This window comes from Aquarana catesbeiana, linkage group LG09 (assembly GCF_042186555.1).
Source record: "Aquarana catesbeiana isolate 2022-GZ linkage group LG09, ASM4218655v1, whole genome shotgun sequence".
Lineage (NCBI taxonomy): Eukaryota > Metazoa > Chordata > Amphibia > Anura > Ranidae > Aquarana > Aquarana catesbeiana.
The window spans coordinates 41,120,840-41,141,924 of NC_133332.1; the positions used below are offsets into that span (position 1 = coordinate 41,120,840).

At 44.3% G+C, this 21,085-nt stretch overlaps 1 protein-coding gene across 2 annotated transcripts in view; it reads left to right on the plus strand.

Moving 5' to 3' along the window:
- LOC141107540 (antigen-presenting glycoprotein CD1d-like) overlaps positions 1-21,085 on the plus strand; it is a 136,476-nt gene that overhangs the window by 91,603 nt on the left and 23,788 nt on the right. For both annotated transcript variants that reach the window (XM_073598344.1, XM_073598345.1), the window contains exon 4: positions 19,032-19,301. In XM_073598344.1, coding sequence (XP_073454445.1) covers positions 19,032-19,301 — 270 coding nt within the window. The remainder of the gene's footprint in view (positions 1-19,031; positions 19,302-21,085) is intronic.

Below are 21,085 nucleotides of genomic sequence, written 5' to 3' on the forward strand. Positions count from 1 at the left end.
CAACACCAGGTTACATGGAACAAAAGTACCATTCCATCCGGTTACAGTGTGTTTTTTAAAGTAGTGCATGCACTACTTTTGGTGCAGTTTTTAGTGTGGTTTTGCTCCTGTGCAATTCCTGGTGTGAACTGGCCCTAAGGACAAGTTCACACCAGGAGGTGTGCATTAGGGATGGGTGAACGGTTTGGCCCGAGCATAAGTTCGGGCCGAACTTTGGTCGTTCGGATGTTCTGCGAACATCGAACAATATGCGGTGTTCGAGGCAAATTCGAAAGCCGCCAAAACAGTCTATGCGACATTAACATGAAAAATCAAAAGTGCTCATTTTAAAGGCTTATATCCAAGTTATTGTCAAAAAGTGTTTGGGGACCTGAGTCCTGTACCAGGGGACATGTATCAATGTAATATTTTTTAAAAAATGGCCGTTCTTTTTGGGGAGCAGGGATTTTTTTTAATGCTTAAAGTGAAACAATAAAAATTAAATATTCATTTAAATATCGTGCTTGGGGGTGTCTATAGTATGCCTGTAAAGTTGCGCATTTCTCCCGTGTTTAGAACAATACTACAGCAAAATTACATTTCTAAAGTAAAAATTGTCATTTAAAACTGATCGCGGCTATAATGAATTGTCGGGTCTCGGCAATATGGATAAAACTCATTGAAAAAACCGGCATGGGTCCCCCCCCCAGTCCATTACCAGGCCCTTTGGGTCTGGTATGAATATTAGGGGGAACTCCGAACCAAAAATGAAAAAAAAAATTGCCTAGGGGTCCCCCCCAAAATCCATACCAGACCCTTATCCAAGCATGCAACCTGGCAAGCTGCAGGAAAAGAGGGGGGGCGAGAGAGCGCCCCCCTCCTGAACTGTACCAGGCCACATGCTCTCAACATGGGGAGGGTGCTTTAGAGTAGCCCCCCAAAGCACCTTGTTCCTATGTTGATGGGGACAAGGGCCTCATCCCCACAACCAAACATGTCAAAAATGGTAAAAAAGACAAGAGACAGCTTGAGACAAGTTCTTTATTAAGAAAATAAAAAAATGTCCAGCGAAGTAAATTCACGCCGCCCGGCAGACCGAAAAAGGGGAAAAAAAAACAAAACCCGCAACCGCTCCGCCTCCATGGGAGGCTCCCACCGACTGACGCTTCTTCTGGGCATAGGCGTGCGCAGCCTATTGCATTAGGGTGTGCACCTCAAACCAAAGCTCAAACACACATGCGTCTGTATATATATATATATATATATATATATATATATATATATATATATATTTACATACTCTTTTGCTGACAAGCCAGGGGTCATATAGTGTTAATTGTATATGTAATACATATATATATATATATATAGTATATATAACTATATATATATATATATAGTTGTGCTTTGGCAGCATCTACCGACTGAGTAATTGAACTCAAGAAAGTATGAATGTGCAATTAGCAGCCACATTTACCAGAGAATGACTTACTAATCCTTGAGACGGGGGGTCAATATTTATTCCCTGCAGGAGATATGATGATATTTACACAGGATATGTACTTATACCCTCTAATTAGTCCCTTGTAAGGCTATTACTACAATAGGATGCCATTAAGTTAACACGGCTGTACTATGGGTAGGTTACCCATGACATATCCTGGCTAGGGATGAGCCGAACACCCCCCCCCGGTTCGGTTCGCACCAGAACCTGCGAACGGACCGAAAATTTGCACGAACGTTAGAAGCCCATTGACGTCTATGGGACTCGAACATTCCAAATCAAAAGTGCTCATTTTAAAGGCTAATTTGCATGGTATTGTCCTAAAAAGGATTTGGGGACCCGGGTCCTACCCCAGGGGACATGTATCAATGCAAAAAAAACTTTTAAAAACGGCCGGTTTTTCGGGAGCAGTGATTTTAATGATGCTTAAAGTAAAAAAAAAAAAAGTGAAATATTCCTTTAAATATCGTACCTGGGGGGTGTCTATAGTATGCCTGTAAAGTGGCGCGTGTTTCCCGTGTTTAGAACAGTCCCTGCACCAAATGTCATTTTTAAAAAATCTCATTTAAAACTGCTTGCGGGTTTAATGTAATGTCGGGTCCTGGCAATATGGATGAAAATCAGTGAGACAAACGGCATGGGTACCCCCCAGTCCATTACCAGGCCCTTTGGGTCTTGTATGGATATTAAGGGGAACCCCGCACCCAAATTAAAATAAGGAAAGGTGTGGGGCCACCAGGCCCTATATACTCTGAACAGCAGTATACAGGCGGTGCAAACAAGACAGGGACTGTAGGTTTGTTGTTAAGTAGAATCTGTTTGTAGTTTTGAACGGGTACATTTTTAACGTGTTTAGCTCCAGCCAAAAAATCTTTTTTAAGCTTTTTGGAAAACATAGGGAAGGGTTATCACCCCTGTGAGATTTGTTTTGCTGTCTTTCCTCCTCTTCAGAAGATTTCACCTCACTTTTTGTCACAATAACAAATGTTTTTTGAAAATTTGGGTTTTTTTGTGGAACAAGGATTGGAAAGCATCAGTGGAAAGGAGAAATGTTTTTCCCATATTAACTCTTACAGGAGAGAATTTCCCTTCCTAGGGGTAGATTTCATCTCACTTCCTGTTGTCTCCTTCCGTTTGCAAGTAGAAGTCGTTTGTAAGTTAGATGTTTGAAAGTAGGGGCCTGCCCTATATACTCAGCAGAAATTTGGGCCTTAGGTGTTGTTGTGGCCACAACACTGTAAGCCCTCACAGGGCCCTGCTGTGAAATTTTAGATCAAGAATTGTAATTACATGCCCCTGTTGAACAGGGGCAGAAAAACTGGGCCTTTGGTGGTGGTGGTGCTGGTGCCACAACACTGTAAGTCCTCACTCGCTCTTGGTGGGTGCAGAAAATGGGCCCTGCTGTGAAATATTAGATCGAGAATTGTAATTACATGCCCCTGTTGAACAAGGGCAGAAAAATTGGGCCTTTGGTGGTGGTGGTGGTGGTGCTGGTGCCACAACACTGTAAGTCCTCACTCGCTCTTGGTGGGTGCAGAAATGGGCCCTGCTGTGAAATATTAGATCAAGAATTGTAATTACATGCCCCTGTTGAACAGGGGCTGAAAAATTAGGCCTTAGGCACTGGTGCTGGTGCCACAACACTGCAACCCCTCACAAACACTCTAGTTGGAACGCAGGAACGAGCCCTGCTGCAAAGTATTGCATCAAAAATTGTAATTACATGCCCCTGTTAAACAAGGGCTGAAAAATTGGGCCTTAGGCACTGGTGCTGGTGCCACAACACTGCAACCCCTCACAGATACTCTAGTTGGAACGCAGGAACGAGCCCTGCTGCAAAGTATTGCATCAAAAATTGTAATTACACGCCCCTGTTAAACAGGGGCAGAAAAATTGGGCCTTAGATACTGGTGCTGGTGCCACAACACTGCAACCCCTCACAGATACTCTAGTTGGAATGCTGAAATGAGCCCTGCTGCAAAGTATTGCATCAAAAATTGTAATTACACGCCCCTGTCAAACAGGGGCTGAAAAATTGTGCCTTAGGCACTGGTGGTGGCGCCCAGAACCAAAAATGTTCTTACAAGCTATCAGCGTGATCATTGAGGAGGAAGAGGATAATTACTCAGGGATAGTCACTCAGCATCAGCATATGCAGTCTTTGAAGGGATCTGAGATTTCAAAAAAAATTATTCGATTACATCAGCATCAGGTGCTTGGTAGCTGGTGGTGATCCAAGACTGATTCATTTTTATGAAGGTCAGTCGATCGACCGAGTCGGTGGACAGATGCACCCTGTGATCGGTTACCACGCCTCCAGCAGCACTGAATGTGCGTTCCGAAAGAACGCTGGATGCAGGACAGGCCAGTAGCTCAATTGCATACTGTGCAAGCTCTGGCCAGTGATCCATCCTCAAGACCCAGTAACCCAGAGGATTTTCGGTGGGAAAGGTGTCCAAGTCTGATCTTGCCCCTAGGTATTCCTGCACCATGTAAAACAGACGCTGGCGATGGTTGCTGGAACCGATTATACCTTGGGGCTGCGGACCAAAAAATTGTCTGAACGCATCGGTCAGACGGCCACCTTCTCCACCGCTCCTTCTTTGACTGACCGAAGCCTCAGCAACACGTTGTCCAGAAACAGGAGTTTGTAACCTCCCAGTCTCTGGGAACGCGTTGCACAGACCTTTCTGCAAGGCCTCCCGAAGATGTTTCATCCTCTGCTCCCTCTGCGATGGCAAGATAAGGTCCGCAACCTTACCCTTGTAACGTGGATCAAGGAGGGTTGCCAGCCAGTATTGGTCCTTCTCCTTGATATCACGAATACGAGGATCCTTACGCAGGCTTTGCAGGATCAGGGAGGCCATGCAGCGTAGGTTTGCTGAGGCATTCGGTCCGGAGTCCTCTGGGTCACTAAGGATGACATGGTCCGCTGCCACCTCCTCCCAGCCACGTACAAGTCCATGTGTTTCTTGGGACTGATCCCTTAAAGACTGTTGCTGATGCTGAGTGCCAGACTCCACCTCCATGCTGACACAATCTTCCTCCTCCTCCTCCTCCTCGTCCTCTTCCTGTGTGATCGGTGGGCATGCAGGAACACTGTCTGGATAAAGGGGGCCTTGAGAGCTAAGGAAGTCCTCCTCTTCCTGCCTCTGTTCTGCCTCAAGTGCCCTGTCCATTATTCCACGCAGTGTGTGCTCCAACAGGTGGACAAGGGGGACAGTGTCACTGATGCATGCACTGTCACTGCTCACCATCCTCGTGGCCTCCTCAAATGGTGACAGGACAGTGCCTGCATCCCTGATCATGGCCCACTGGTGTGGGGAAAAAAAACAAGCTCCCCTGACCCTGTCCTGGTGCCATAGTCGCACAGGTACTCATTGATGGCCCTCTGCTGCGTGTGCAGCCGCTGCAGCATGGCCAATGTTGAGTTCCACCTGGTGGGCATGTCACAGATTAGGCGGTTCTTGGGCAGGTTAAACTCCTTTTGGAGGTCTGCCAGCCAAGCACTGGCATTATATGACCGGCGGAAATGCACACAGACTTTCCTGGCCTGCCTCAGGACATCCTGTAAGCCCGGGTACCTGCCCAAGAACCGCTGCACCACCAAGTTAAGGACGTGAGCCAAACAGGGCACATGGGTCATTTGTCCCTGTCGGAGGGCAGAGAGGAGGTTGGTGCCATTGTCGCAAACCACCATTCCTGCCTTAAGTTGGCATGGCGTCAACCACCTCTGAACCTGCCCCTGCAGAGCTAAAAGAAACTCTGCCCCAGTGTGGCTCCTGTCCCCCAAGCACACCAGCTCAAGCACTGCATGGCATCTTTTGGCCTGCATACTTGCGTAGCCCCTTGAATGGCTACGGAGCACCTCTGGTTCCGAGGACAAAGCACAGGAATAGGCCATGGAGGAAAAAGAAGAGGAGGGGGTGGAGGAGAGAGGTGTGTCACAATCATTAGCATTTTGGAGGCGTGGTGGCGGAACAACCTCCAACACTACTGCACCTTGTCCTGCATCCTTCCCAGCTGCCAGCAGAGTCACCCAATGCAGACAAGCAAAGAAAATATTTCCACCGCTCAGGCTGACACTGACCCAGGTGTAAGTAGAAGTTTCAGAGCAGAAGAGCTCCAGGTGCTGGCTGAATGCTAGGCAAAGCAGGCTTGAATGGAGGAGAAGATTCGGATGCCGCACACCGGATGTAGTCAAAAAATTTTCACTTTATTGAAAAAATGGGATCATCAAAATAACAAGACTGTCATGCAGAAAGTACAGATAAGCTGACGCGTTTCGCACTCAGGACTGAGTGCTTACTCATAGCTAACAAATATTAAAAAGACAAACTTTTATATAGCTCAATGGGGTATCACATGATTGCCCAATTAGATGGTCATTGAGTCTCAGCTGGAAGCCAATTTAATGAGGTCTTGGCATCTGCTGGCTATTTGGTGTGTTAACTGATTGAGAAATGTTTTCAAAACCGTGACATGTAAATAGATGACAAAGAAGGTGAAAAAAGATGTGTATATGCACATGTGTAGGCAAAAAAATATATATGTGTGTATATATATATATGGTGAATCCTATCAATAAACGTGTATATAATAATGAATATACTTCTATAACGTGTATATATAAAAGGTGATAAGTATCAAAAAAAGAATTACTATTAGGTGAAAGGAAAAAATTGTGTAAAAAATATTTCTCATTAAAAAAAAGAAAATATATTAATAAAAATATTCAGACAACGTGCAAAGTAAATGTGAAGAATGAATGTAATAAAACTATATGTGAACAAAATATATAAATATGATGAAGCTCTCTGTAATATGCCGGTGAAGTGGATGAAACTCTCTATAATAAGCCAGAATAATACAGGTGAAATATAGAGCAATGTGACCTGAAATAATGCGTGATATGCCCGCGGTTGATAACAAGGTACATATAGGGCCCTATAATATTAGAAATAAACTGTGGGATTCTAAGACATAAAATCACACTGATAAGGGTTGCCCTGATCTGGTCAAATGGCAGTGATATATGCAGGGTCCCAGTAGACTGACTTGTAACGTAGTGATTCTAAATGATGAGCCTGGCCGAGAGCAGGGTGTGTGTGGAATTTCAGGAATGAAGCAGCTGTGTTCAAGGTAATAGAACACCGCTAATCTGTATCACACTAAATGTCTAGATGGAATTATAATGATGGTAATAAAGTTGGTAGAGGTCTCGGCCAGTCACCTAAATTTAAGGGGTCACAAAAAGGGATAAATGAAAAACAAGTAAGGTACTATAGGCTGGGATACGGAGGCATAAAATCACGCTGATCAGGGTTGCCCTGATCTGGTCAAATGGCAGTGATATATGCAGGGTCCCAGTAGACTGACTTATAGCGTAGTGATTCTAAATGATGAACCTGGCCGTGAGCAGGGTGTGTGTGGAATTTCAGGAGTGAAGCAGCGGTGTTCAAAATAATAGAGCGCCGCTGATCTATGTCACACTAAATGTCTAGATGGAATTCTAAATGATGGTAATAAAGTTGGGGGTGGTCTCGGCCAGTCACCTGAGTTTAAGGGGTCACAAAAAAGGACAAATAAAAAACAAGTAAGATACTCCAGGCTGGACGAAAATGTTACCAGACTGGGATTGTAAAAATTATCTGGACAAACAATTAAGTTAAAAATATGTTAGTTTGTGATCCATCTCGGGTGGCTCATATAAAAGCATGTCTCAGTATATGTGTGTCAGCAAATGTCACGACCTCCAAACAAAACATATTAGAATGATACATCTTATGAGTCCACTAATACAATGCTCATATATTGACACCGGCAAATGTAACAGATGTAACAGATGAAAACAGGCATATAATGATCAGCGTGAATCCAATCTATAAAGACGATGAGAAGAAATGTTATAATGCTGCATTCTAAAGAGAAACAACTACATATTCATATTGCAACATTACACTCGCAAAATAAGCACTGAACACAAACGATACAATGTATGTCAGCTTGTGTACATATAAATAAGCTTAATATATCTGAATTTTGATCCCAAGATGTCCAAAAAAAAAAATATATATATATATATATATGGACAACAAGGTGTACAAAATGTGAATGAATGAAAATGAATAAAATGAATGAAATAAAATAAAGTGAAAAAGTGTGAAGACATATTGCGTAAAAACCTAATATATATATCAGGTGTTTCCTACACAACTAGAAAGATGTATAGGACAATGAAAATTTCCATATATATCTATGTGATGAAGAATGAGCTAGAATAAAAGTAATAATAATGAAATAAAATTGTGAAACCTCATGATACAAATCATGAGTAATTATCAAAAGAAAATGAGGAAAAGGTAGATATAATAACACAAAAATGTGTGAAAAACGAGATGGAATAAAACTATTTATCTCAATGTTGTCGCGATATGCATCCTCAGGTAAAATTAGCTTGTACTTTAGTCAGGTATATAAAACACCCGAACATGATGGATATCGCGAAACAATAAAAGATATTGTATATTGCTATTGTTAATGTAACCTTTTGCAAACATCTATTATTGGCCATAGTTCCCGAATTCCTGCTCTGCCATAGTTACTATACTGAGTATGCAGAGTAGGGGAACTTGTCGGGCATATATACCAATCAAGGTGGTTAATATTATATATTCATGTATAAGATTGGGTATGTTTGTACATGGGCCCCAATGGTCAGTAGATGGAAAAAACTCCTATTTTGGCACCATCTGGCCGGAACACAAAACAAAAGAAAATAGAAAATGGCTGACAAAACGTAAAAAATAAACATGAAATGTTCTTTATAAGGACTCATGATAGTGTAGGTGTTGTGACCATGTTCAAGCAGTATAGGAAAGTTACTCATAAAAATAGGAAACATCCCATTCAAAATTGAGGCCCAAGGGAATTCTCGTATTTAAAGAGAATATCCAATAAACTTCGCGTTTGCAAAGCAGTTGGAACCTGTCTCCTCCCCTAGTGGGGGTGACAATTTTCTCTATACCTTGGATATGGAGACTCGTAACGTCTTTCTGGTGTGCAAAAATCCAATGTTTTGCTACGTTAGTTAATCTGTCCTTCTCAATATCGTATAAATGGTCATATAGACGGTCCCTGAGGCGGCGTGTTGTCCGCCCGACATACTGGATCTGGCAAATATCACAAGTAATCACATATATTATAAACTGGGTGTTGCAGTTTATGAATGAGGCGATATTAAAAACTTTGCCATTTGTACAAGATTGAACCTGCTTGCCCTTTTTTATGTGACTGCAGTAATTACATCCTTTTTTGCCACATTTGTAGTTACCCTTAAAATTCAACCAGTTGGCCTTCCTTTGTTCAGATACTACTAGGCTGGGTGAAAGTGAATTCCCCAGGGTGGGAGCCCTGCGGGAGACCACTTTAATCCCTTTGGACAGTATATTGTTAAATGCAGCATCGTTGTATAAGATGGGAAGGTATTTGGTGACAATTTTCCTAATTTGGTTGAATTCTGCACTGTACGGTGTAGAAAATACTGGGATGTTAATGGAAGGGGGGCTAATGTGAAGTTTATCTTGTAATAATGTATGTCTAGGGATGGTGCTGGCTTTGTCAAGTGCTCTATTAACTAGAGCTGCACCATACCCCCGGTTTCTAAAACGCTGGGCCATACTGTGTGCCTCTCTGTGAAAACTTTCAGGGGTGCTAAACAAGCGTTTGAGCCTCAAAAATTGTCCATACGGAACACCTCGTATGGTATGCTTGGGATGTGCTGAATCTGCTCTAAGAAGGGCATTCCCAGCAGTGGGCTTCCTATATAAGGTGGTATGGATGGAGTTGCCTGTACCAGTGAGCTTAACGTCCAAGAATTCAATGCTGTGAGGTTGTAAGGTGCCTGTGAAGTTCAAGTTAAGATCATTGTTGTTGAAATATGAAAGCCAGGTTCCTAGATCAGCATCTGCATCTGATGTAATAAACAGGAGGTCATCAATGAAACGGCAATAAAAAAACGTATCTAGTCTGCGGGGGCTATCACTTCCAAAGACGCGAGACCTCTCCCACCAACCCATAAAGATGTTGGCGAGGGAGGGCGAAAATTTGGCGCCCATAGAGGCCCCGCATCTCTGGAGGTAATAGCCCCCATCAAACATGAAGAAATTGTGTGTGAGTAAATAATCTAATGCCTGTAAAATAAAATCTTGTAAAATGAGAGAAAATCTGCCTGATTCTTTGAGAGCCCACGCAACTGCCTGTATGCCCAGATTGTGTGGGATGCTAGAATAGAGACTGGTGACATCACAACTGATCCACCTATATCCACTCTCCCATCGTAAATGGTGTAATTTACTAAGCAACTGCTTGGTATCTCTCAGGTAGCCAGGCAGGCTGGTGGCCAAGGGCTGTAACTGGGAGTCCACCCATTCGCCCAGGCGTTCGTTAAGTGAACCGATGCCTGCTACAATGGGCCGGCCTGTTAAGGGCTGGAGACCTTTGTGGACCTTGGGTAAATGGTGGAATATAGGCATGATTGGATGTTCAGGAATAAGCTTCTCTTTATCTGAGTGTGAAAAAATACCCATCGATACTGCTCTGTCTAAAAGGGCAGAAAGTTTGTGTTTGAAGGGGAGTGTGGGATTGGATGAAAGTAATTGGTAGGTCTGTGTGTCAGATAACTGACGTAAAGCTTCTTGTATGTACATGTCAGTGTCCAAGACAACCACTACCCCCCCTTTATCTGCATTCCTGATAACTATGCTAGTGTCTGCTGTTAGTGTTTTTAAGGCTAATCTCTCATTTTGTGTCAAATTATCTTTAATCGGTTTTCTATGGCAACTGTGAGCCAAGCGAGTTAATTCCCCCTCCACCAACCTCTGAAATAAATCAAGATCTTTGCCCCTGGATGCCACTGGGTAAAAGTCAGATTTAGACTTGATTATTAGTTTTTTCTGTGAATCAGTGGGATCCATGGGGGGTGGATCCGATTCATCTGCCAGTGTTATTAAATCTTGTAGTGCACACACTTCATTAAAAGAGATGGGTGAAGGGGGAGACTCACCTGATTCGCCAAGGTTCCCTGGAACGTCCTCTTCTCTAGAACCACCAAAGTGTTTCTTAAGTGTTAATAAACGAGAAAACCTGTTAACGTCCAAAATAGTGTGAAATAGATCAAAATGTCTATTAGGGCTAAAGTTAAGGCCTTTTGATAGAAGGTTGATCTCCTCTTCTTTTAAAGGTCTCTTTGAGATATTAAGTACAGTGGAACTCATTTCTTCATTTTGCCTCTCAAGCTGTAATGTGAGTTGTTTGGAGTTCTTGTGTCTCCTGCCGCCCCTTCTTGTTTTTTTATGGACGATTTCTTCCTCTTGGTGTAACCCGACCTGCGAGGGTTTCCAGCGTTGGTGTGGTTGTTGCTTCTGTTTGTTTCCACAGGACCTGTTGACCTGTCCAGAGAAGAGTCTGACATAGTGCGTGCCAGGGAATTGTCAGCTGGGTCGTTCTCTTGGTCAGAGAAGCTGACCTGTTTGCCGCGGTTTCTCCGTGACCGATTGTGGGAAAACACCGGTCTTTTCCAAGTGTAAACTTTATTGTTCTCATAATCATTTCTATCCCGGGCCATTTTGCCTCTCTTGCTGGCGATCACTGATTTTTCCATTTTGTCTAATTTGTTACTCAAGCGGCTGTCCAGATCTGTAAAAGCTGCCAGGTTTTGTGAAGAGGCAAGTTCAGACTGGATAAAAGACATGTCAGATTGTAGTACCTCTATTTCTTTGGTTTTAGAGGCAATGAGAATATTTATTAGTTTGAATGAACAGGTGTCCAAGGTGTCAGTCCATTCTTTTTTGAGATCATCATTGAACAGCTCTGAGGTAGGAAATTTTTTTATCCGTAAACCCCGTGGTATGTGTGCTATGGACAAGTAATCCTTCAAAAAATTGATGTCCCAAAAAGCTCCAATTTCTCTCGCCATAATATGTTCCAGTTTTCTGAAATGACGTATTAACTGTACTCCATCGTCAGCTGACACACCAGGTGTTTGTGTCCGTGACGTTTGTCTCAATGGATTATCAGATGGTGCCTTTAGAGTTCTGCTGTACGAAGTTTCTGCCATGGGTGTCGAGGTGGTATTGAGATCCATAGAGTAAAAAGGAAAGACTCTTCTCCCAATTAAATGAGCTCTTGAAAAAATAATGGTAATCAAAATAAATTGTGAAATACCTGGGAAAGCCTCCGGGCAGGTGAAGGGAAAAGCATGTATCCTTAGATGCAGACAAGCAAAGAAAATATTTCCACCGCTCAGGCTGACACTGACCCAGGTGTAAGTAGAAGTTTCAGAGCAGAAGAGCTCCAGGTGCTGGCTGAATGCTAGGCAAAGCACCCAATGCACCGTGAAACTTAGGTAACGTCCCTGTCCATGCCTGCTGGACCATGAGTCAGCGGTAATATGCACCTTACCGCTGACCACCCTGTCCAGCGAGGCATGGACATTGCCTTCCACATGCCGGTAGAGAGCCGGAATCGCCTTCCGTGAGAAAAAGTGGCATTTGGGTACCTGCCACTGAGGAACCGCACATTCCACAAACTCACGGAAGGGGGCAGAGTCTACCAACTGAAAAGGCAGCAGTTGAAGTGCTAGCAATTTTGCCAAGCTAGCATTCAACCGCTGGGCATGTGGATGGCTGGGAGCAAACTTCTTTCGGCGGTGCAGCAGCTGGGGCAGGGAAATTTGCCTGGTACAATCTGACGTCGGTGTACCAAAAGCAGATTGCCCACAAGTACTTGGCTGTGACACACCTAATTCTACACCTTCATTCCTCTCAGTGCAGGTCTCCGAGAGGACTGAAGGTATAGTGGGGTTGGAGATCTCAGCTGATGAGGAGCAAGGAGAGGTCCTCTTTGTTCTTTGGTGTGGGTCTTTTAGATACGCTTGCCAACGAACTGCATGGAAGGTCAACATATGTCTGGTCAAGCATGTGGTACCCAAGCGGGAGATGTTTTGGCCACGCGAGATACGCTTGAGACATATGTTGCAAATAGCAGCGGTGCGATCTGATGCACTCGTCTCAAAAAAGGCCCACACCAAAGAACTTTTTGAATAATGCGCAGAGACTGCAGCGCCCTGCACATGTGGAGCTTTGGGGTGTGATGCAGTCAATGTGCTTCCCTTAGGCTGGCCCCTGGAGGGCATCCTGCCTTGTTGGTGATGTGCCACCTCCTCCTCCTCCTCCTCCTCTCTCCTATCAGGCACCCACGTTGAGTCAGTGACCTCATCATCCCCTCCCTCCTCATCACTGGAGCAAACCTGGCAGCATGCTGCAGCAGGGGGAGCATGACTGCCAGATTGCTGTCCTTCTTGGGCACCCCTTCTGTCCGTGCTCATGTTACTGCCTTCATCAAGCTCAGTATCATCATCAGAGCCTTCCAAACGCTGGGCATCCTCCTGGAGCATGTACCCAACACTGTGGTCAAACAGTTCGAGGGACTCCTCAGGAGGACATGGTGGGGCTAGGGAAGGAGTCACTGATGACATTGAGCCGAGGGAAGAGGCCGCTGCTTTGCCAGACAAAGTACCCTGGGCATGGGTGAGAGAGGATGAGGAGGATGAGGACGGCTTGGTCATCCACTCGACCAAGTCTTCCGCATGTTGCGGCTCAACACGGCCAGCTGCCGAAAAAAAGGCCAAGCGTGTCCCACGGCCACGTGCTGATGAGGATGCACCGTCTCCACAACCAGCACTAGACACAGAGCCTGCTTGCCCTCTCTTATTGGCTTGTGACTGTCTGCCTCTCCTTCTTGGCCTTCCAGACATACTAATGGCCTGTAGCTGCACTAAGCTGGGATATATATATATATATATATGTACTGATACTGCAGCTAGCAAAATCAACTGCCTGCCTGTAGTATGAGAACACCACCAACCTTCTACAGGTAGCTTTAGCTGAACACTGTGAGGTGGACGCACCCCACTAACTTGTAGGTTTAGCTGAACACTGTGAGCAGGATGCACCCCACTAACTTGTAGGTTTAGCTGAACACTGTGAGCAGGACGCACCCCACTAACTTGTAGGTTTAGCTGAACACTGTGAGCAGGACGCACTGCGCTAACTGTAAATAGTCTAGCTGCCTGACTGTGGTACTAATAGGATCAAAAGAACACCAGTAATTTTCTTCAGGTAGCTGTATATACTGTAACAAGACAAGCCTGCCTGTCAGTAAGAAGATAACAGGAACGGATCTAGCTGAACACTGTAAGCAGGACGCACCCCACTAACTTGTAGGTTTAGCTGAACACTGTGAGCAGGACGCACCCCACTAACTTGTAGGTTTAGCTGAACACTGTGAGCAGGATGCACCCCACTAACTTGTAGGTTTAGCTGAACACTGTGAGCAGGACGCACTGCACTAACTGTAAATAGTCTAGCTGCCTGACTGTGGTACTAATAGGATCAAAAGAACACCAGTAATTTTCTTCAGGTAGCTGTATATACTGTAACAAGACAAGCCTGCCTGTCAGTAAGAAGATAACAGGAACGGATCTAGCTGAACACTGTGAGCAGGACGCACCCCACTAACTTGTAGGTTTAGCTGAACACTGTGAGCAGGACGCACCCCACTAACTTGTAGGTTTAGCTAAACACACTGTGAGCAGGACGCACCCCACTAACTTGTAGGTTTAGCTGAACACTGTGAGCAGGACGCACCCCACTAACTTGTAGGTTTAGCTGAACACTGTGAGCAGGACGCACTGCACTAACTGTAAATAGTCTAGCTGCCTGACTGTGGTACTAATAGGATCAAAAGAACACCAGTAATTTTCTTCAGGTAGCTGTATATAATGTAACAAGACAAGCCTGCCTGTCAGTAAGAAGATAACAGGAACGGATCTAGCTGAACACTGTGAGCAGGACGCACCCCACTAACTTGTAGGTTTAGCTGAACACTGTGAGCAGGACGCACCCCACTAACTTGTAGGTTTAGCTGAACACTGTGAGCAGGACGCACCCCACTAACTTGTAGGTTTAGCTGAACACTGTGAGCAGGACGCACCCCACTAACTTGTAGGTTTAGCTGAACACTGTGAGCAGGACGCACCCCACTAACTTGTAGGTATAGCTGAACACTGTGAGCAGGACGCACCACACTAACTTGTAGGTTTAGCTGAACACTGTGAGCAGTACGCACTGCACTAAGTGTAAATAGTCTAGCTGCCTGACTGTGGTACTAATAGGATCAAAAGAACACCAGTAATTTTCTTCAGGTAGCTGTATATACTTTAACAAGACAAGCCTGCCTGTCAGTAGGAAGATAACAGGAACGGATCTAGCTGAACACTGTGAGCAGGACGCACTGCACTAACTGTAAATAGTCTAGCTGCCTGACTGTGGTACTAATAGGATCAAAAGAACACCAGTAATTTTCTTCAGGTAGCTGTATATACTGTAACAAGACAAGCCTGCCTGTCAGTAGGAAGATAACAGGATGGATCTAGCTAAACTGAATACAGTGTATATGTATATATGCAACACCTGGGATGCATATATATACACAATACACTGTAAGTGCAGCTAACTGACTGACTGTTCTGCCTAATCTATCTGACTCAAATCAAATGTCACTGCCTGTCTCTCTCTCTCTCTCTCTCTCAATGAACGCCGGAACACACACTACACAGGGCCGCCGTGCAGGCGGCCTTATATAGTGTGGGGCGCGTACTAAATCCCCTGAGCCATAATTGGCCAAAGCCTCCTTGGCTTTGGTCAATTACGGCTCTCTGTTCAGACGGCGCTGTGATTGGCCAAGCATGCGGGTCATAGTGCATGCTTGGCCAATCATCAGCCAGCAATGCACTGCGATGCCGCAGTGAATTATGGGCCGTGACGCGCCACACGAATTTGGCGCGAATGGCCCATATCGTTCGCAATTCGGAGAACGGGCGAACAGACGATGTTCGAGTCGAACATGGGTACGACTCGAACACGAAGCTCATCCCTAATCCTGGCGCTCTCTTGCCCCCCCTCTTTTCTTGCGGCCTGCCAGGTTGTGTGTTCGGATAAGGGTCTGGTATGGATTTTGGGGGGGACCCCTATGCCATTTTTTAAAATTTGGCGCAGGGTTCCCCTTAATTTTCTATATCAGACCTGAAGGGCCTGGTATGGATTTTAGGGGGTCCCCCATGCATTTTTTTTTTAATTTTGGTTCGGGTTTGCCCTTAATATTCATACCAGACCCAAAGGGCATGGTAATTATTATTATTATTATTATTATTATACAGGATTTATATAGCACCAACAGTTTACACAGCGCTTTACAATATAAAAGGAAGGCAATACAGTTATAATACAAGAGGATTAAGAGGGCACTGCTCAGAAGAGCTTACAATCTAATAGGGTGGGGCAGGTGTTACAAAAGGTTGTAACTGTGGGGAATGAGCTGGTGGAAGTGGTAGGAGATTAGTTAGAGATATGATAGGCTTTACTGAAGAGATGAGTTTTCAGGGATCGCCTGAAGGTAGCAAGAGTAGGGGATAGCCGGACAGGTGCAAGTTCCAGAGAATGGGAGAGGCTCTGGAGAAATCCTGGAGAAGAGCATGAGAGGAGGAGATGAGAGAGCTTGAGAGTAGGAGGTCTTGAGAAGAGCGGAGAGGACGATTTGAGTGATATTTGGAGACAAGAATGGTGATGTAGCTTGGGGCAGAGTTGTGAATGGCTTTGTATGTTGTGGTTAGTATTTTGAATTTAATTCACTGGGTGATTGGGGGCCAGTGTAGGGATTGGAGGAGAGGATTGGCACTCACTAAGCGGTTGGTAAGGTGTATAAGTCTGGCAGCAGCATTCGTGATAGACTGAAGAGGGTATAGCCTATAGTAGGCAGGCCAATGAGAAGGGAGTTGCAATAGTCAAGGCGAGAGATAACGAGGGAGTGAATGAGGAGCTTGGTGGTTTCATTTGTTAAAAAGGGCGAATTTTAGAGATGTTATGGAGGTGAATTCTACAAACAACGGACTGGGGGGGACCCTTGCCCTTTTTTTCTATATTGCCAAGACCCGACAATTCATTACAGCCGCGATCAGTTTTAAATGACAAGACAATTTTTCTTTTAGAAATGTTATTTTGCTGTGGTACTGTTTTAAAAACGGGAAAAATGTGCCACTTTACAGGCATACTATAGACACCCCCGCAGGCACAATATTTAAAGGAATATTTCATTTTTATTGTTTCACTTTAAGCATTAAAAAAAAATCACTACTCCTGAAAAAATGGCTGTTTAAAAAAAAAATGTTTGCATTGATACATGTCCCCTGGGGCAGGACCCGGGTCCCCAAACACTTTTTATGACAATAACTTGCATATAAGCCTTTAAAATGAGCACTTTTGATTTTCATGTTCGTGTCCCATACACTTTAACGGTGTTCGTGTGTTCTTCTGAATTTGTTTTCTGTTCTGTATGTTCTGGTGCAAACCGAACCGGAGGGTGTTCGGCTCAACCCTAGTGTGCATTCCTGCACATTCCCACACATCACATTTTGGGGCAGCCTATTCATTTAAATAGGCTGCCTTATGCACATGAAAAGTGGAAAAAAAGGCGCTTGCACCATTTTATAAAATAACACAGTAGCAAAATACATGGTACTGCCTTAGGGCTTGTTCACACTAGGTGCTGTGCAGGAATGTAATGCAAAATCAAACAAAAACACGCTGCCTTTTGCAGACTTATTGTTAATGGCAGCCGCATGCAACTAGCAAATATGTCCATGTTTGTGCCCCCAAAATACATGGTACAGCAGTAGCAAGCATTTTGGTGTAGTGTGATTTAAAAAATGAATTCATAGGTAGGAGAGTCTGATCACTGCTCTCAAACAAAGCAAGTAGGAGAGTCAGACCACTGCTCTCACACAACGCAGGTAGGAGAGTCAGACCACTGCACTCACACAAAGTATGTAGGAGAGTCGGACCACTGCACTCACACACACAAAGCAAGTAGGAGAGTTGGACCACTGCTCTCACACAAAGCAAGTAGGAGAGTTGGACCACTGCTCTCACACAAAGCAGGTAGGAGAGTTGGACCACTGCTCTCACACAAAGCAAGTAGGAGAGTTGGACCACTGCTCTCACACAAAGCAGGTAGGAGAGTTGGACCACTGCTCTCACACAAAACAAGTACAAGAGTTGAATCAGTGCTTTCACACAAAGCAAGTAGGAGAGTTAGGCCACTGCTCTCACACAAAGCAAGTTGGAGAGTCAGACCACTGTGCTCACACAAAGCAAGTAGGAGAGTCAAGCCACTGTTCTCACACAATGCAAGAAGGAGAGTTGGACCACTGCTCTCACACAAAGCAGGTAGGAGAGTTGGACCACTGCTCTCTCACAAAACAAATAGGAGAGTTGGACCACTGCTCTCATACAAAGCAAATAGGAGAGTCAGGCCACTGCTCTCACACAAAGCAGGTAGGTGAGTTGGACCACTGCTCTCACACAAAGCAAGTAGGAGAGTCAGGCCACTGATCTCACAAAGCAGCTCCAATCAACAGCAATCCTAAGGGAGCAAGAGCACTGTTGTTTACTTTTTTTGAGTTGGTGGGGGTTCATGTCAGACCAGGTTGCAAATGAGAAGTTTATTGTTAGGGTTTACTACAATCTAAAGCATGTCTAAACCTCAAAACCAAAATGTGATATATTGCAGCTTACTAATCCTTGGGCAAGGTGGCTGCATTCATTTTCTTTTTTCCCAGGCCTTTTTTTGCTTAATTTTCGACCTGGAGAGGAGGGGTTGTGCTGTTATGATCTCCGGCATGTTCACAAAGAAAAAAAAAACTTGTAATTATTTTAAAAAAATATATAAAATGTTCTATAAATGGTGGCAGTGCCAAGTAAGTGGTAAGTGACCCCCTATGGTCAGTGTGCAGAGGGTAGGTGAGTGCCCTACCCCCCACAGTGATTTTCCTTTCCCAAGCTACCCATTGGGTATGAGATTTCCAAAGCTTGACCAACATAAGTATGCAATATATATTATTCCTGAAGTTAAGGTTTAAACAAGTCTATAGTTGTTTATCTCCATTACTTGAGGGCTAATAGGATTAATAGTTTACAGAGGAATGAAAAAATAAATTTTTCATGTAATGGCCTCATGTTCTGTTGCATGCCATGGTTTTAAATCTCAAAGACCGGTCAAATATGCAGGCTAAAGTCTGCAGATACAATCAGTGGACACCTTACAGCTCTTTAATAAAATTTCCATATGGTAAGAGCCACAGGTAAGCTGCAATATTGCATTTTTGTTTTTAGGTTTAGTTATTCTTCAAGCTACTAAACGGAGACGTATTTAAATGCATGAAACCAAAATTATTAAAATAAATACTTAAGCTAAAAATGAAAATGTATGTAAAAGCAATGATCCTCAAATCTGGGCATTTGTTTGATCCAGTTTACATGCTTCTGTATACATTATGTATCCTTCCTTGCTAATGCTACAAACATATCTGATCCCACATACATCATACATAAGATCTCATCATTCTTCTTATTTCCAACCCCCTATTTCTCAGGCCAGCCACAGGCCTACATCACCAGCCGAACTGATCAATCTGAAACAGAGGTTATCTGTATGGTGACTGGATTCTATCCACGTTCAATCAATGTAAGCTTATGGAAGGAAAACAAACCCATGGAGAACGTGTTGTCAACTGAGACTCTACCCAATGGAGATGGAACTTACCAGATAACAGTTTCAACAACTGTTAAAGTCATAGAACAGAAAAGTGTCTACTGCTGGGTGGAGCACAGCAGCTTTAAAGAGCCACTAATAGTCTATCTGGGTGAGTAATACTGTATACAGGGACGTCTTTAAGGCAGGGCAAAAGGGGCAGCTGCCCTGGGCCCTGTCATTGTTGTGGGGCCCAGAGCAGCTGCCTCGTACTTGCCAACTATCCCAGGTTTTAGTCCCATGCTGAGTCCTGATATCTCAGTGTGAAGTTCTGTTACTAATGCTTCCCAGCTCTGTCCTATTGTTGTGTACAGATGACTCATCTGCAGACCCTGTGTTTACATGTAAATACCGGCCTTGATATGTAGATAGTGGTAGCATTCATATATAAATAGCGGCGGACTGGCAGCATTCATATGTACAGTGGGAACGGAAAGTATTCAGACCCCCTTAAATTGTTCACTCTTTGTTATATTCCAGCCATTTGCTAAAATCATTTACCGTATATACTCGAGTATAAGCCAAGTTTTTCAGCACATTTTGTTGTGCTGAAAGTTCCCCCCTCAGCTTATACTCGAGTCAAGCACTTTTCTGCAACAGAGAATTACATTTTCTGATCTGACTTTGGGGCCCCGTATCTCGGGGCCACTTGGTGCTAGGAACCCCAAATATGGCGTGCAAACCCAGGGGAACTAGCACTACAACATATCCAAAGCTGTGGTTCCTAGCACCAAGTGGCCCCGAGATACGGGGCCCCAATGTTGGTTCAGAAAATGTCATTCTCTGCTGCAGAAAAGTGCTTGACATTTTCCGAACCGACTTTGGGGCCCAGTATCTTGGGGCCACTTGGATCTAGGAACCCCAGTAGGTTTGCACACCAAATTTGGGGTTCCTAGCACCAAGTTGCCCCGAGATACGGGGCCCCAAAGTTGGTCAACTGTGTCCATCTGCAGCAATGCCATTTCAGGACCCTTTGGGTCCAGAGACCCCAAATTTAGGCTGCAGCTAGGGGGCATCTAGGAACACTTAACTACTGAGTTTGAAGTTCGGGGGACCTATGGCTGCAAATGGGCACAATTAGGCATGCAAATGGGCACAGTGAGGCTGCAAATGGGCATTGTTGACCCTCTTTTCCACTTACAGTAGCTGCGCATTTCTCACCCTAGGCTTATACTCGAGTCAATAAGTTTTCCCAGTTTTTTTGTGGTAAAATTAGGTGCCTCGGCTTATATTCGGGTCGGCTTATACTCAAGTATATACGGGTAAGTTCATTTATTTCCTCATTAATGTACACACAGCACCCCATATTGACAGAAAAACACAGAATTGTTGACATTTTTGCAGATTTATTAAAAAGAAAATCTGAAATATCACATGGTCCTAAGTATTCAGACCCTTTGCTGTGACACTCATATATTTAACTCAGGTGCTGTCCATTTCTTCTGATCATCCTTGAGATGGTTCTACACCTTCATTTGAGTCCAGCTGTGTTTGATTATACTGATTGGACTTGATTAGGAAAGCCACACACCTCTCTATATAAGACCTTACAGCTCACAGTGCATGTCAGAGCAAATGAGAATCATGAGGTCAAAGTAACTGCCTGAAGAGCTCAGAGACAGAATTGTGGCAAGGCACAGATCTGGCCAAGGTTACAAAAAATTTCTGCTGCACTTAAGGTTCCTAAGAGCACAGTGGCCTCCATAATCCTTAAATGGAAGACGTTTGGGATGACCAGAACCCTTCCTAGAGCTGGCTGTCTGGCCAAACTGAGCTATCGGGGGAGAAGAGCCTTGGTGAGAGAGGTAAAGAAGAACCCAAAGATCACTGTGGCTGAGCTCCAGAGATTCAATCGGGAGATGGGAGAAAGTTGTAGAAAGTCAACCATCACTGCAG